This window comes from Filicampus tigris, chromosome 17 (assembly GCF_054856515.1).
Source record: "Filicampus tigris isolate MCC_2025a chromosome 17, RoL_Ftig_1.0, whole genome shotgun sequence".
Taxonomy (NCBI): Eukaryota; Metazoa; Chordata; class Actinopteri; order Syngnathiformes; family Syngnathidae; genus Filicampus; species Filicampus tigris.
The window spans coordinates 6,636,166-6,652,376 of record NC_141233.1 but is presented as its reverse complement, the minus strand read 5'-3'; the positions used below and the strand labels follow the sequence as shown (position 1 = coordinate 6,652,376).

Sequence of the window (16,211 nt, the reverse complement as noted above, 5' to 3'; positions counted from 1 at the left end):
CGCCATGTTCTGAAAACTGCGATTCCTGATTAGTGTTGCACTCTTGTCTTGTAAACATGGTTCAAATTCAGTGTCAGCCAGACAAAATTTCCTGGACAAGTTATCTTATTAAGGAACCCTGGAAAGTCCCGCTTCAGACCCAAATGTCCAACTTGCTGTGAATATTAAACCGTATTGTGCATATTTCTTCAGTTCTGCTGCTGATCTTCTGTTGTATTTGCTTATTTGTCAGCCGGATGTGGTAAGAACCACCAGGATGGGTGGAGGGTGTATCAAAAGCATGAAAAAAAAAAAAAATTCTGGCCACACAACGTTCTCAACTATCCACAATGCAAGAGTCGCTCTCGGTTAAGTGACAGGCAGGTTTGTCTCAGAAGAATCTGCGGCTTCCCTCGGGGCTGCTGACTGTGCGAACATCCCCGAAAGATGAAAACAAAAAGCCTCTGCTAATAACCTTTAGCGAGCTTTGATTCTTTTCCTTTTGATGCCAGGCGCCGTTTTAAAGGACGCTCGTGGAAAATCTGTGTTTGTTAGTCAGGCCCGAGGGAGACCAGGATGTTTGCATAGTTGAGAATGTTCTCATGACAGTTGTCCTTTGAGCTAAATTAAAAAAAATAAAACAAAAAAACAAAAATCCCCGTTTAGCTGCAATGATGAAGAATAGTTTCTTTACAAACTTTTTAACCTTCGCAGCCCATATTTGCTGTGGAAGAGCCTATCCCAAACCTTGAAAACCGCGCAAGCTCTTCAACATCCACATTCAGTGACAGCGCACCCCAATCCCCAAGCATGACTGCAAACAAAACAAACATTTAAGCCTCGTGTGCCTTCACAAACATTCAAGCCTCACAAGAAGCTGGCGCGCCGATGAAAATTCATTCTTGCTCCCAACATGTTATTAGATGGACAGTGATGAACTCACAAACGTGCGCCGCCGGCTGAAGGCTGCGGTCCTCTTTGGCTCTCCAAGGCTGCACTTGGAACGCGGCGGCGCTCACTTTAGCCAAAAGCAAACTAATCGAACTGGAAGTAAACCCGCTGACCGTGCGCAACAAAGCACCAAGGATGACTAAGTTGTACTTTTTAGCGAGTTTCAGCCGTGCCGGTGACACACATCCGATCAAACCCACCCGCCCAATAAACAGAACAATTCACCCACCCATTCAGCATCCAACCATCCTCTGAAACATGATCTGTCCACAACTTCAACCTACCCATCCATCCAATCAGTCCAGAACCTGTTCAACCCTAACCCTATCTAATCTGTCCAATACACATCCATCCATAGAAACGCCCACCGATATATCCGTCATCCTCCTGTCATGAAATCATCCAGAATCCATCAATCAACCCATCAAAAGACTCACAAATCTAGCCACCATCCTTCCAATGAAACCCAACTGATCAATCCAGTGGCTCTCCTATCATCAATATAATCCATCAGTATCAATCCATCCAACCATCAACTCAGCCACTTGAACATTAGTGATGGAACAACAGGTTGTGTTCAGGGGGGGATACCGATATCGATTGTTAGTAGACAAGGTGGCTTATAACTGCTATTTGAAGCCAATATTCATCTGCGGTAAAAGTAAAAATACTGACATCAAAATCTGGAGTAATATAAACTCCCAACACTTGACTTTCTTTAAACATCTCAAAATAACAATTGAAGAAAAAAAGATCGCTTATCGGCCATTGGATTTTAAAAATGCCAATGATAGGCCCTGCTGATAATTAGGATAATCAGTCTGAACACCCACCAATCTATTCACCCATATTACTTTCCATCCACCCAACCTGTTCAACGACCATCCATCCATCCTTCCACTTATCTACTCCCACTCCAACCATCTAATCCATCTGGAATACATCTATTCCTCCACTTTAACATAAAAAAAATCTCTCAACCCATCCATCAAATCCATCCGGCATCCATCCACTGAAACTCAACCGATTTATCCCACCATCCAACTACCATCAATTCAAAAGCCTTCAGCAGCAATCCATCATCCATTCACACAAACACATACCCATGATTTATTAACGCATCCATCCAATCCATCCGGTAGCCATCCGGCTACTGAAACAGGATCGATCGAGCCATCCATCCGACCAATCTGTCCAGCATCCATCTAGCTACCACCATCGGTCAGTACTGGCTGCTTGTTTTGCTAAAGTGTCAAACATCTATAAGAGATGAGTGAAAGCTTGATGAAAATAATTTGGGATGCGAGCGGTCAAATACGGAGTCGTTAATCCCCTCAACGATCCTTTTCCACCTGCCGTTAAACAAATTCGTCCCTGGCAGAAGATATTGCCCTTCTCTCATTGGACCACTTCCAACCAATCAAGGCAGCCAGTTGGAGCGTTCCGACTGGCTGGCCGACCTCGACGGAATCAAGAGCGAAGCTGGATGTGCAGACGCCGGTCGCGTCCAAAGAGTGAGTCAGACTCTCAGCTAAACCCGTTCACCTTTTTTTTTTTTTTTTCCGGACGGAATCAAACCCAAACAACCTGGAGATGAGTCAGCACATTTGGAGCCTGATCAGGTGTCCTTGTCCAACAATCATTTGGCACTAGGCTATGGCTTTTCGGGAAGGACTTGTCCGACTTGATAAATGAATGCGCTTTCCCCCAAAATGATGTCGGGAAGAAAACAAGGCAATTTCGCAGGGTCACGACCCCACTGCCGCGGTTTTGGTGGCAACCGATCTACGTGTTTATACACCGCATGTCTTCTCATCTTGTGTCTTTTGTGGTCTTCTCTGAACTGGGATGAATATATCCCCTAACTTTTTAGTGGTGTTAGCCACCCGCGGATGCGCAGCATTCCTTCTCCCCCCGCTTCAAAGTGAAAGCAAAAACCACAAGTGGAAGACGCTCCGGGCCGTGAACCCACAAACGTTTTATGGCCATCAGCGTTCTGCAAGCCAGAAACGAAATCATGAACTGAAAGTCCAGGAAAACGGCAACTGTGTCAGGGCAGGAAGAGGCTAATGACTACTACGCAGGGTGCAGCACTACCAGGGGTCGGAGTTCATCTCTATCCAGGTCAAAGCAAGCCGAAATAGTTCAGTTGGGAGAGCGTTAGACTGAAGATCTAAAGGTCCCTGGTTCGATCCCGGGTTTCGGCACATCGCACGCGGGTGTGTGTTTTTCGGTTAGCCAAGTTGTAAATAATTTCACAAAGATCTTGCATTGAAACATTATTCTGACACAGTATAATTACCATTTTATTCCCCCGTGCAATTTTACAAATTCATAAATGATCACAGTGTTATTCTGGAAAAATTACAGAATTTTTTTCTCTTAACGTTACAAATTTTGCTCTCACATATTACTACTTTAATCTACCGACATTAAGACTTTATTCTTGCAAAGCCACAACTGTATTGTGACAATATGATCACTCTATTGTACTTCTTTCATAATTTTACAAATGCATTCTCATAATACAGAACAGCCATTAGATTTTTAACCATATTTAATTTGTGCCTCTTAACATTTATTCTGATAATATAATTCTATTCTTGTAAAATGACTTTTTCTACGTATTATTAAAAAAGTTTATCATTGTAAATGCATGGCTTTATTCAGCACTTTGACTGTATTCATCTTAAACATCTGCTTACACTTGTGACCGTCAAGAATGTCAAACTGTTACTTTGAAGACTTCCCGTACAGTAAATCAAAGTTTTGTTTTGTTTTTTTTCTCCATGACATCTCCAAACATGATTGACATGAAAACGGTGCGCTGATGACTTAAAAGCAAACACGAGACTATGGAAACTATGAGTTTGACGCCAACTGCGCACGTTATCACTGCTGCGTCTCGCCTTACTACGTGATAAAGATCTAAAAAACAACAACAACCAAAAAACATTTCAGTTTCATCTTTGGGGGATTTCCGTGTGTTGCTGTTGTGACGCAAATGACGCTGGAAAAGACAGCAGCGGCGTTTCCAAACGCATCGTCACTTACATCTACTCTTTCCTTTTGACTTTGGTGCAGGCTCTTCCGTTCCCTTCTGACCTGTGATTGCAGAAATCATGCAATTGAGAAGGGACTTATCAAGGTCATGGTATTCAAAGTGAGAAGAAATCAAATAACAAAACAGTATCGATTTTGTTGCCATTATAACCCTTTAAACGACTTAAAAAGTTTAACATGACAAATAAAATGTTTTTTTTTTTTTTTTTAATTTTGTATCTGATGTAAAAATGCCAAATCTGAACCTTTTTATTGTGATGTAAATATACAAAACAAAGAGAAAAAAAAAGAGAGAACAACAACAATGATATATTGTAAAAAATTGAAGCGTTAGGACAAAACAACAGAACAAAAAAGTTTATCTCCAGGTTAAAGCTTCTTTGTTTTGTTCCCCTCCATTGCTCTCACTGTAGTCCGGCCTCAGGCGCAGACATATTTTCCTCCTATTTTTTTTTCTTGTGATGAATAATGACATCATCACTAAAAATTGTTGGAGTGGAGGAGAAGAAAAAAAGAAGGCGCTGCAGGCGCGTCTGGCTTTGACAAAACACTCGTCTTCCTCTTCTACTTTTTCTCACTCAGCCTTCACTTTTCATTCCCAGCTTAAAGGTTGCAGGCAAGATGAATATTGTGCCAATAAATCCGTAATAATATGAGGGTGAAAAGTACACATTTTACAACAATAAAGTGAGACTATATTTGTAATAGGGAGGAATAAAGTTGTAATTTTAAAAGAAAAAAAAAATCATAAAGTGGTGAGGGTAAATTTGTCATGTTATGAGGAAAAAATCATTTTTGATTTTATGATGATGCATTTTTAATTTTGTGAGGAAAATGACAATTGAAAACAATTAAGGGTGCATTTGAAACAAGAGGGGAAAATATTGTTATATTGTAAGGGAAGAGATTTATTGAGATATTTGTTACGTTTTTGCAAGAATAAAGTTTCCATTTAACGAGACTAAATTTGTCATATGGCAAAAAAAAAAACTATAAAATGTTGACAATGAAAACATATTTTTAAGATTATGAGGGGAAAAAGTTATAATTTTTCAATTTTTAGGAGGTAAAAATCTATCACATGAATACATTTTGTAAAGACGTTTGTAAAAATGTAACAAAAAAAGTTGTCATTTTAAAAGAATAAACTAGCTCCTGATTGGCTACAAGGGACTAACGGTTAACAGTTTAGAGCGCCACCTGCTGCACTGGCATGCTCACCACCAGAGGTGGGTAATCCAGGCCCAGAACGTAAAAACCCTGCCACAGTTTGGCTTTAGCCACAGGTGCTTCTAATCAACTGAGCTCGTTTACCTGCCGGTTGAGTAGAAGCACCTGTGCCTAAACTGTGGCAGGGTTTTTATTAGCTGGACCTGGATTACCCACCTCTGCTCACCACATGAGCACAGTTGAGCGCCGAAGAATGCGGAGGAGTGATGCAAGAGTGACAAACGCTGAATGCAAGACGAAAAAACGAGTCTGCGTCCATTCATGCTGTGCTGTTATCTGGCCGTTCTCGTTTTGACGCTGATCATTAAAGGTTCCCCTTCATTCGTGCTCGCCTATTTGGACTATGTGTCGTTTTCTTGACAATCTGCTTCTCTGTCACTTAGTTCGGGCGCACATCCATTTGCTCGCTCGTGTGTGTGTGTGTGTGTGTGTGTGTGTGTGTGTTTGTGTGAGTGAGATATGAGCCCATTAGCCAGTGTAAACACTCAGCAAGACACATTTATCTCTTGGCGAGTTCGCCCCACAAACGATCGCGCGTGACGACGTATTGTCATCTATTGACTGCTTTTTGGGGTCGGGATTCAACTGCACACACAAAAAAAAGGTCTCGAAAGAGACACAGGAAGTCAGCCCTCAAAGCTAGTTTCATGTAGCATGATGAAATTTGGTAGGCATGCCTTATCACAAGTAGACAAAAAAAAAAAGTTTCATTCATCCATTCATCCATTACCTTTAAATAACAAGAAATTAAGAAATTTAGTTGACGTGCCTATATCATGACTCAGCCCACAAAAGAGTCTCAAGAAGCCATGCTCGAAAACCTACATGAAGTCAGCCATTTTGGTTCAAAGTGGCCATTTTTTGGAAGTTTGATGACTTCCCATAAACATGTAACATTTTTGAAAATTCAGCCTCCAAAGCCAGTTTCGCTTCTCAACACAAAACTTGCTAGGAGTGTCTCTATCATGAGTAGACCCACAAAAAAAGTCTCAAAAAGCCATGCTCGAAAACACGCTGGAAGTCTGTCATTCTTGTTCAAAGTGACCATTTTAGCCAAATTTAATGACTTTTTAGAAAATTCACACGCTAGCCCTTTTATGTACCGTGTTGCGTTGGTCTTACCTGACCACAGGCTGTGGGATGGCCTCCAGATTGGCGGGCACCTGCACTCCTTTCTCCCACTCTTGCCTCCAAGGGTCCGACAGCACGTAAAAGTCGTCCGGGCCCAGTTGCGCAGAGTCGGGAAGCTTCATGGCTGTGATGAAATCGGTGCGAAACACCTGAAACAAACGCAAGGGGGAAATCTTATGGGATTTTCAACCACTCTTGAGCGAAACCCAACAAAAGAAACTGATGATATCGTGTAAAATGTCACCTGATGACTTTATCCAGTTTGTCAGACAAGTGTTTTATATTAAGTCAGAACACTTTTAAATGCAACTTTCCAACTATCTATCTATGCTGGCGACTTACAGTATACTGTAGGGGTGTAACGGTATACGTGGGTGTATTAATACGTTTCGGTATAGAATGTTTCTGATCAGTTTTTATTATTAGCGCAAGCTTACGCACGGACGCTATTGACTGTTGCTCGTGGGAGAGGAGAGTGGCGGCACAAAAGAGTAAGAGCTCTTTATTGTTAGTGTATTTTTTATTCTGGTGCAATTTCTTAGAATATCATGAATGGTTCGCTTTTATTTATTTTTTCTAAAAAATGCACCTTTTACTTGTCATCGTTTCAAAATAAACATATTAAAAAAAAAAAAAAAAAAAAAGAAGTTCTTTTGTACCAAAAATATACCGAATCAAAGTTTCCAAGAAACCGAACCGAAATGTGATTTAGCGTATCGTTACACACCTAGTATGCTAACAGGCAGGACAATTTTATGCTGTTCTACAAGATGGCAGACCGCATAATTAATCTATGTATCCACTGTTGCCATTCTCACATCGAGGGCCTGACCGAATATTGGGTTGGAGAATTTAAATTGGCTGTCATTAGCCCTTCTAAATTCGGCAAAAAAAAAATGTCTGTACCAATTTTTGTCGATTTATTATTTATTAATTTATTTTACAGAATAACACGTTAAAACATAAGACAATAATAATGAAATTCAAACACCCACCCCCACAAAAAAATGGCAAAAAAAAAAGAAAAAAAATCAACCGCTTTTTGCAGATTTTTCTCTCTGTGGTAAAGTTAAACAAATACTAATGGATTTTTAAAAATGAATTTCACTTATCATTATAGACTTTTTAATTAATCGGTCGATTAATCACCTATCAGAATTTTATCCTGCCAAATATCGAAATCAGCATCGGCCTCAAAAAATCTATACCGGACACAATAATAGCCTTGTGCTCAACTAAACAGGCCCAGATTTCACACAGACTAAGTCAATTTATGAGTAAACAGAGGCAAGATCATCATTATTTAAAGTGGAAACCCCGGAAACAATTTTTTTACAAGAATATGTTCCCAGCAAGCCCACTCGTTGAAAGGGGGCATTCTGATTAATTTTGCGTTTGTGGAATATAAGTTAAGCAGCAAAATGCACTAGTTTTTAGCCATCTCTGGCCATTTTGTCTTCTGTCGACTGAAAATAACATCACAACTGCTCACAACGACCAATCGGGGCTGACCTGTTTTCTGAATCTGAGCCGTGATTGGTCGTTGTGAGCAGTTGTGATGTCATTTTCAGTCGACAGAAGACAAAATGGCTGCCCCCAGAGAGGCTAAAAACGAGTGGATTAACACTTATTCCACAAACGCAGTATTTATCAGAATGCCCTGTTTCAACTAGTGGGCTTGCATAGAATATATTCTTGAAAAGAAATGTTGGCGTTGACTTACGCTTTATGTTTACATACTGTTTGTGACACTCTTTGCTTGGCGCCGCAAGATTTGTGCCTTGTTTGAACAAAGGTTCAGAAACAATGCTCAAAGCAATACAAGTCTTACAAGCGTTCCATATTGAAGCACGATGCTCATTCCTACTTTTCATGATGTAATCATTGCTCATCCGACCACAAACACTTTAAGCCACCAATGAAATTAATAGTGCAACAAGACAAACATTACACAAACAACTTCTGCATTTCTCACTCTGTGTGTCTGTGTGTATGTGACTGCGCGTATTAGTGTGTGTGGACGTGTGCACGTACGTGCATGTGGTGAGGTGAAGGGTGACATTTAAAACCAGGAAGTCCACTCTCACATCCATGTTAATGCACCGCGGCACATGATACTGACACCGGGTAACACACCCACGCAGACATGCTTTTGACAACAAACACACACACGCACACGCCTTCCACTTGCACACCCGCGCTGACTTTACACTGCTGAGTCACTTTCCCACAGAGGACAGTGACAAAGTGCTCTAAGTGCTTTTAAAGGCCATCTGACATCAGACAGACACACACACCAACAGACACATGGTCACATCACTTTAATACTGGAAAAACAACAACTTTGACATACGGCACATTGGGTAATTCATTTTAATGTCCGTCTGTGGCATTTAGGGAGTGCTGTTCTTGTATCCATACATCTCTGCCAGTGGGGGGCGCCTATGAGTGGCTTTTAGTCAGACATCTGGACGACACTGAGCTTTGTGGAGCCAACTTATTAGTTCCCTGTTTTATGGCAATCGCCAAATTTCGCAATTATGTTCCGCAAGAACGAAAAATTGTTTTTGTCAACTTAACGTCGATCATTTGTCGAGTGTACAAGGTTTACAGTGTCGGAATCAATTTTCACCAGGACGAAGATGTCTGGCAAAGTCTTCTAAGGCATTATTGGGAAGGATGTGGAAGAATCATCGTCATGGCGACCCAACACAACGTCACAGCAGATGTCGCCACTCAGACGGAGGAGGCTAATTTTAGCACGAGGAGCTTGGAAGGTCCACGGGAGGTGTGTGTGTGCCCGCGTGTGTGATGAAAAAGATCATATTAATCAACACTATTTAAAAGCACGTTGTGGTGCCGTGCGGCTTTTTTATCTATTTATTTTTTTAAACTTTTAATTAGGAACCCTAACCCTCGCTTCAAACCCTAATCATAGTTTGAAACCCTACTTTAAAAGCATAGCCATGACTTTGAAAATTAATTGCAAACAATATTCCAGGATTGAAAATCTAATTTGAAACCCCATCCCTATCTTGAAATCCTAACTCCGCTGACACCCTAATTTGAAACTTGAATCCTTGTTTGAAACCCTGAGAAGAATCCCTAATTTGAAACACCAAACCCTAAACCAGGTTTGAAATCTTAGCCCTTGCAACTACATTTTTTAGCCATAATCCAGTTTCAAAAAAATAATTAAAAACCCCAACCCTGGCTTGAAAACTAAATTTCAAATGCTACTTTGAATCCCTAATCCAAGATTGAATTCCTGATATAAAATGTCATCTAATTTGAAACCTCAAAATTTACTTGAAACCCTACTTTGAAAGCCTAACCCTGACTTGAAACCTTAATTTGAAACCGTATTTTGAATCCCTTACCCAGGCCCATCTTGAAATCCAAACCCAGGCTCAATACCCTAATTTGAAAGACTGAATCTCGTTTTAAACCTTAACTCTGTCTTGAAACCCCAATTTTAAACCTTAATCTAGGTTTAAAACCCCAATTTGAAACCCTACTGAAATCCTTAGCTGAAAAGGTTCATCCTTAAAGGGCCCCAGAATGAATGCGGAGTGGAAGAACAAGTCAAAAAAAAAAAAAAATTCTCGGCTCCTTTTAGCATGAATGAAATGAGTCGCACTCAAGATGGTGGCAGGTCCTTTGAGTTCTTTCCCCGCCGGCACAGAAAACTGTGAGACTGTAAAATCAGTCAATGGACATAAAAAGCCACAATAGAAACGTGAATGGGATTTCCTTCTCGGGATGGCAAATGTCACATCCTGCCACTGGAGCTAACTTGTTAGCGATGCAGCCAGACGCGTTCAAAGAAATACGAAAAAGGACGAGAGAGGGAAAGAAAATCTGCAGATGCCGCAAGCTCAAAAGGGAAATTGAAATTGTGCTCACAAATGGATGCTGCACCTGTGAGGATGTGGTTTTCATTGGGGTGCACATTATCTTTAATGTTTTTTTATAGCTAAATTTCAAAGACAATTCCAAATTCAATACCCTAATCCTTGTTTGAAACCCTAACCCATGCTTAAACCTCTCATTGGAAACCCTATTTTGAATCTCTTCCACAGGTATGAAACCTTTCTCCAAACCGTAACCCACGATTGAAAGCCTAATTTAAGTCTAAACCCTATCTTGAAACCCTAACTTGAAACAAAAATCTTGTCTTGAATAACTAATTCAAAAACCTAACCCTATCTTGAAATTCTAATTTAAAACACTAAGCCTTGTTTGAAACACTACTTTGAAACCCTAATCCATACTTAAAAATACTATTTCAAAACACCAAATTGAATCCAGAATGTACCCCTAACTTGAAACCCTAATTTAAAATCCTAAATCTGGTTTGAAACCCCAACACTGGCTGCAAACCCTATTTCGGGAAAGCTCGGCTGCCAGGTGTGAAGGCTGCGTGACAGCATGAATATGAAGCAGAGTAGAGTACGAGCGTAAGAGTGAGCGTGAGGCAGCAAACGCTCTGAAAACCTACAAAGAAAAAAGTGGGTCACTGACAAGCCAGAGAATGAAGGAGACTTTAGAGACCCACCCCCCGACCCCCCCTTCTTCTCCTCTCACTTCTTGGGAGTGTGGTGGTAAATAGACAAACGTGCTAACAAATATCTGCGAGGAAGATGTGACCCACTTATGGAAACCAGTTAAAAACAAAAATCAACAGATACATGATTAATGCGAGGGGGGTTCAAAGTATGCTGGCATCAGAACATTTTCAAGATATCACCAACACTGGCTGATATGTAACTGAAATGCAAGACATTTAATATCAAATCTTTACATTTTTTGGGGGGAATCAATCTATTTCAGAACGTTGGTCAACAAATGTTCCCCTGGAAATAGAAATAATCTTTAATAACACCTTTAAAGAGGTCTGAGGTCTGGTCTCCAGCTGCCATTTGGACTCACTTTACCAAATGTACAGACAATTAACTGTCTGAAAAGCAGAAACATTGCTATTTTTCTAACTAAGAAACTAAATAATTAGCTTGCTAACTAACTAACTAACTAACTGAATAACTACTGTCTTTAGAAAGATGACTAATTAACTATTAGTGAAAAGTAACTAACTGTTTAGTGGACCAACTAACCGACTAAATAGGTACTTAGCATGCTTTGCTTGCTATTTAAATAAGTACCTGACTAATTAGCTCACTAATTACGTAGCTAATTGACTATTTTGCAGCATAAATAATCACTTGGCAAACTAATTAGCCAACTGACAAACTAACTACTTAGCCAGATATATAACGCTTAGCTACCAATTTAACTAGGTGGCTAAATGCTTAGCTAGGTAGATACCTAACATAATCACTACTTAAAAGAATAATTAACTACATACTGACTAACTACTTAGCTAGCCAGTTTGTCCGTCTACCGTCTTACCTAGCTAGCTAACTTATTAACTACCTACTTAGTTACACAGATTACTAACACAACTACCTAGCAGACTAATTAACTACTAAGATGATTACCTAGCTAAGTCAGTGAGCAAGTAAATACTTAGCAGTCTAACTAACTCCTTAAATAGCTAGCTAAGTACTGTAACTAAGTCACTAACTAGCTAGCAAGCTATCTAGATAACTAACTAAAAATGTCATTTGTATAATGTGTATGAATGTGTTTTGATGTGTGTGTGTGTCTGCTAACTTGTGTGTGAGACTGTTAACGTGTGTGTGTTAATGTGTGTGTGTGTGTGTGTGTAAAACATCTGTATCTTACTCGAGTAACTAATAGCTGCTTGCCTGTAGACACACACACGCACCCCCCCCCCACACACACACACACTCCTGTGTGATCATTAGGTCACCATAGCGTTGTACAGCTGTTTCTACCAGACCATAATGAGATAGAACAGCTGCTAGCCAGCGTGAAATCCTAATTTGAAACCTCAACACTTGATTGAAAGCCATACCCTGGCTTGAAACCCTAATTTGAAACCCCAACGCTAATTTGAAATCTCAATTTTGAAAATCCAATTCTTGTTTGAAAGCTTGTAACGCTCATTTGAAACTCCCGGTCTTGAAACCCTAATTTAAAACAACCAATTCTTGTTTAAAACCATTACTCAGAGTTAACACAACTAATTTGATACCCCAATTCTTCTTTGAAACCCAAACTCTAGTTTGAAACCCGACCCAGACCTAAAACCGTCATTTGAAACCCTCTTGTTTGAAACCATAACTCTGTCTTAAAACCATAACTCTAGGACCCTAACTTGAAAGTAAGGCTTTGAATACACTTGTGCATAATGCATAAACTCCTTGTGCAGAGAAATAACCCACCGGAAACAAATGTGTGTCTTCTGAAGATTTTCTTTCCATATTGACTCGCCCTTTGCAACAAATACTTTGTGTATGAGTGTGTGTTTGTGTGTGTGTGTGTATGTATGTGTGCGTGAATGCGTGTGTATAAAGTGGCTTCATTGAAACTGGTCTTTGGGGAAATGTGTCTGCTTGCTTGTAGCCCGCTGGGAAGCGTTGACACTTGTCAAGACATGGCGGACACACGCATGCACGCAAACACGCACACACAGGAAGTTGTTGTGCAGTCTCAGGATGCACACGTACTCTTTTTTTTGTTTGTTTGTTTTTTAAACACTGCCAGTAAAGCGTCGTCCGCAAGAAGCAAACTTTGACTTCCTGTAAGTGTCCCGAACGGTCTTCATCAAAGCAGCGAAGCGGTCGGCCTTCGAGGAAAAAAAACTCCAGTGGAGGATGAGCAAGAAATAGACATGCGGCTCTCCATTTAACTTGCGCGCGTGTTTGTGTGCGTGCGTAATGACAGGCTGTCAACTGTTTGAGTCACACACAGGAACAGAGAAAGACACTCGACGACTCACTACTGACACATTCAAAGCTGTGCCCCAATACTTTTGTCCATTATTTGTAGCTAAGTGTGTTGTCCCAATACTTTTGTCCATGTTGTGGAGATACAACTTTAAAGTCTGCTTGTAAACCCGAGCCCAGGCTCCAAACACCAAAGCCTACTTTGAAACCTTAACGATGTTTAAAACCCAAATCCAGTCTTGATACCCTACTTTGAAACCTTAAACCTGGTTTGAAAGTAAACCATAATTCGGGACTACAAGGCTAACTTTGAAAAATGGAGTACCGATAACAGGTATCGTATCGGGCTGATAAAGGGATGATTTTAAGGTATCTGGTATCGTGGAGGCTGCTGATACCAGCCACCAATATTTGAGGCAAAAAAAAAAAAAATCTGACATCGAGAATGTCCTCCCTCCGTGAACCCTCATACCTATCAAGAAACACTCATTTAAAACCCTAATCCATTCTTTAAAAACCCAACACAGTATTAAAATCCTATTGAAAATCTTAATCGTCATTTGAAACCCTAATGTCAAACCCTGCTTTGAAGCCCTAAAAAACCCTGGTTTGAAATTTGAACCCTCAAACCTTCCAAATCTTCAATCCCTACTTTGAAACCTCAACTCAGGCTTGAAACTTCATTTTGAAAAGATTGATGTTCAAAACCCTAACCCTGTTTCTGGACTAATTTCAATCCTTGACCCTTTCTGAAAAACTGGCTTTGAAACACTAAACCTGCCTTGAAGCCATCATTTGAAACCCTAACAGTTGCACCAAAATCTAATTTGAAACCCTAACTCTCAATTGACACCCAAAGACTGTGCTAAGACCCTAAACTGACCTTAACATTGCCTGATGCACCCTAATTTGAAACCGTAATCCATTTGTAAACCCAACTGTGAAATCCTAATCCTTGTTTGAAATCCTGACCCTGTTTTGAAACCCTAATTTGAAACCCTACCCCAAACATGATTTCCAAAATATGTTGACATTATTTCCAAAGGTCAGAACAAAACAATGAAGCCATATTAAAGATGATTAGCACTTAGCTTAGCATAGTTTAGCGTAACATAGCGACTGCTAATTGCTTTCAGCTCAAAGTTATTTTGGTCAATTGGTCTCCTTCAATCGGGAGGAATTTGCCAGCCACAGAGCGTCCTTCGCGGCGACCATTTCTTTCCGCTTCTTTCGCCAGGGTAGTCATTTGAGAGTCCTCGGGGAGCGCTCGAGGTGACCGCTCATGGCGGACTCCTCGAGGCGACCGCTCAAGCAACCTGCCACTTTGTCTGACCGCACTGTGCCGGCCGTTCGAGCGGTGTCGGGAGACCGATGTATTGACTTTGGACATGGCAGGTTGGTGCAGTTTAACACAAATTGCTTAAATCCCTCATTTGTAACACTAACCCAGGCTTGAAACCCTAATTGGAAACTGTAACCCATCCTTGAAAACATTAACCCTGGCATGAAACCCTAACATGAAACCTTAACCTTTGTTTGTAACCCTAAATCTAGTTTGAAATCCCAGTCTTGAATCCCGAATCCTAATTCAGAAACCCTGATTTGAAACCCTAACCTGGTCTTAAAATGATGATTGGGAAATCCATCACTGATTTGAAACCCTACTCCTTGTTTGAAACCCTATCACAGGCGTAAAACCATCATAATTTGATACTCTAATTCCTGTCTTGAAATTGAATTAAAATCACTAACCAACGTTTGGAACCCTAACCAACACAGGCTTCAAACCCTACTTAAAAGACTTAACCCTTTGTTTGAAACCCAAACACAGGCTATCACTATCTTGAAACGTAATTAAAATCCCTCACCCTTGTTTGAAACATTAACCAAGTCTTAAAACACAAATTTGAAACCCTATCCTGAGAAACCCTAATCAAGGTTTGAAACACCAATTCTAACACCAAACCAAGTGGAAGCCTTAACCCAGCCTTACAATCATAATTTGAAATCACAACCCTATGTTACGCAGTCTTAAAACACAAGTTTGAAACCCAAACCCAGGCTTCAAGCCCTAGTTTGAAACCATAACCCAGGCCCGAAACCCTACCCACGCTTGGCATCATAATTGGAAGTCTCAACTCTGGCTTGAAAGCCTTGAAAAAGACCAATCAGATGAGAATGTGGGCTGATTGGCGTGCAGGTTGTCCCTCACCTCCGAATGCTTCTTGTGCTGATGTCGTACCCACGTGATGCTGGTTGCCGCGTTCTTGGACGACCTGGACCATGATGTCACCTGACCTGCAGCAATCACAACAAAAACCATCAAAACACATCCAGTATGAGTTAATGCCAAGAATAAGGACCAATAATACACACGCTACCTTTTGTTTACAAGCGAAAAACATGTGGCAGCCAGCTAGCAGATAGCGCCGGAAGCTAACCTAGCACTCTGTGCTCGTTCTTGGCAAACATCACAAGCCCAAATGCCTTACGGCAGTTGTTTTTAATTTGTCTACAAAAAACAACTTGCTAGGAGTCCTATCAAGCCTGTGGCAATGAGGCAAAAATAAGAAGCAGCAACTTACCAAAATGAAATCTGTAACAGTGTTAAACTTATATAAACAAAATAAAAAATAAGTCATTTGTTCACAAAAAACTACTGGCCGAGCATGCTATAAAGCCAACCTACCAAATTAAAAGCTAAAACAGTGCTAAAACAGTCACATGAGATACAAATCAGTCCCTTTTTTCTGCGAAAAGCAAGAGTCCCATCGAGTCAATGGCAATTGAGCAAAAACAGGAAGTAGCGTCCTACAAAAACGAAATCTGTAACACCACGCGACTACTTATAGCAGGGTAGCAGGGGTCACCAAGTCGATCACCAAAAGCAAGCTTTTCAGAAGCCTGATAACGATACAGATCATTTTAAACAGGTGTGTTACAGCAGGGAGAGATGGAAAACATGCAGGATAGGTGCCCTTGAGGACCTGATTTGATGACCCCTGACTTATAGGATATCAGTGCTTTGCTCACAAATAGCTACTA

At 40.6% G+C, this 16,211-nt stretch overlaps 1 protein-coding gene and 1 non-coding gene across 4 annotated transcripts in view; one reads left to right on the top strand and one right to left on the bottom strand.

Moving 5' to 3' along the window:
• The window catches only part of jade2 (jade family PHD finger 2), a 47,346-nt gene that overhangs the window by 24,361 nt on the left and 6,774 nt on the right, over positions 1 to 16,211 (bottom strand). For all 3 annotated transcript variants that reach the window (XM_086012955.1, XM_086012958.1, XM_086012956.1), the window contains exons 3-4: positions 15,379 to 15,464; positions 6,346 to 6,503 (exon numbers count right to left, since the gene is read on the bottom strand). In XM_086012955.1, coding sequence (XP_085869081.1) covers positions 6,346 to 6,503; positions 15,379 to 15,464 — 244 coding nt within the window. The remainder of the gene's footprint in view (positions 1 to 6,345; positions 6,504 to 15,378; positions 15,465 to 16,211) is intronic.
• On the top strand, positions 3,065 to 3,137 carry trnaf-gaa (transfer RNA phenylalanine (anticodon GAA)). The gene has a single exon. It is a non-coding gene; the product is annotated as a tRNA-Phe (tRNA).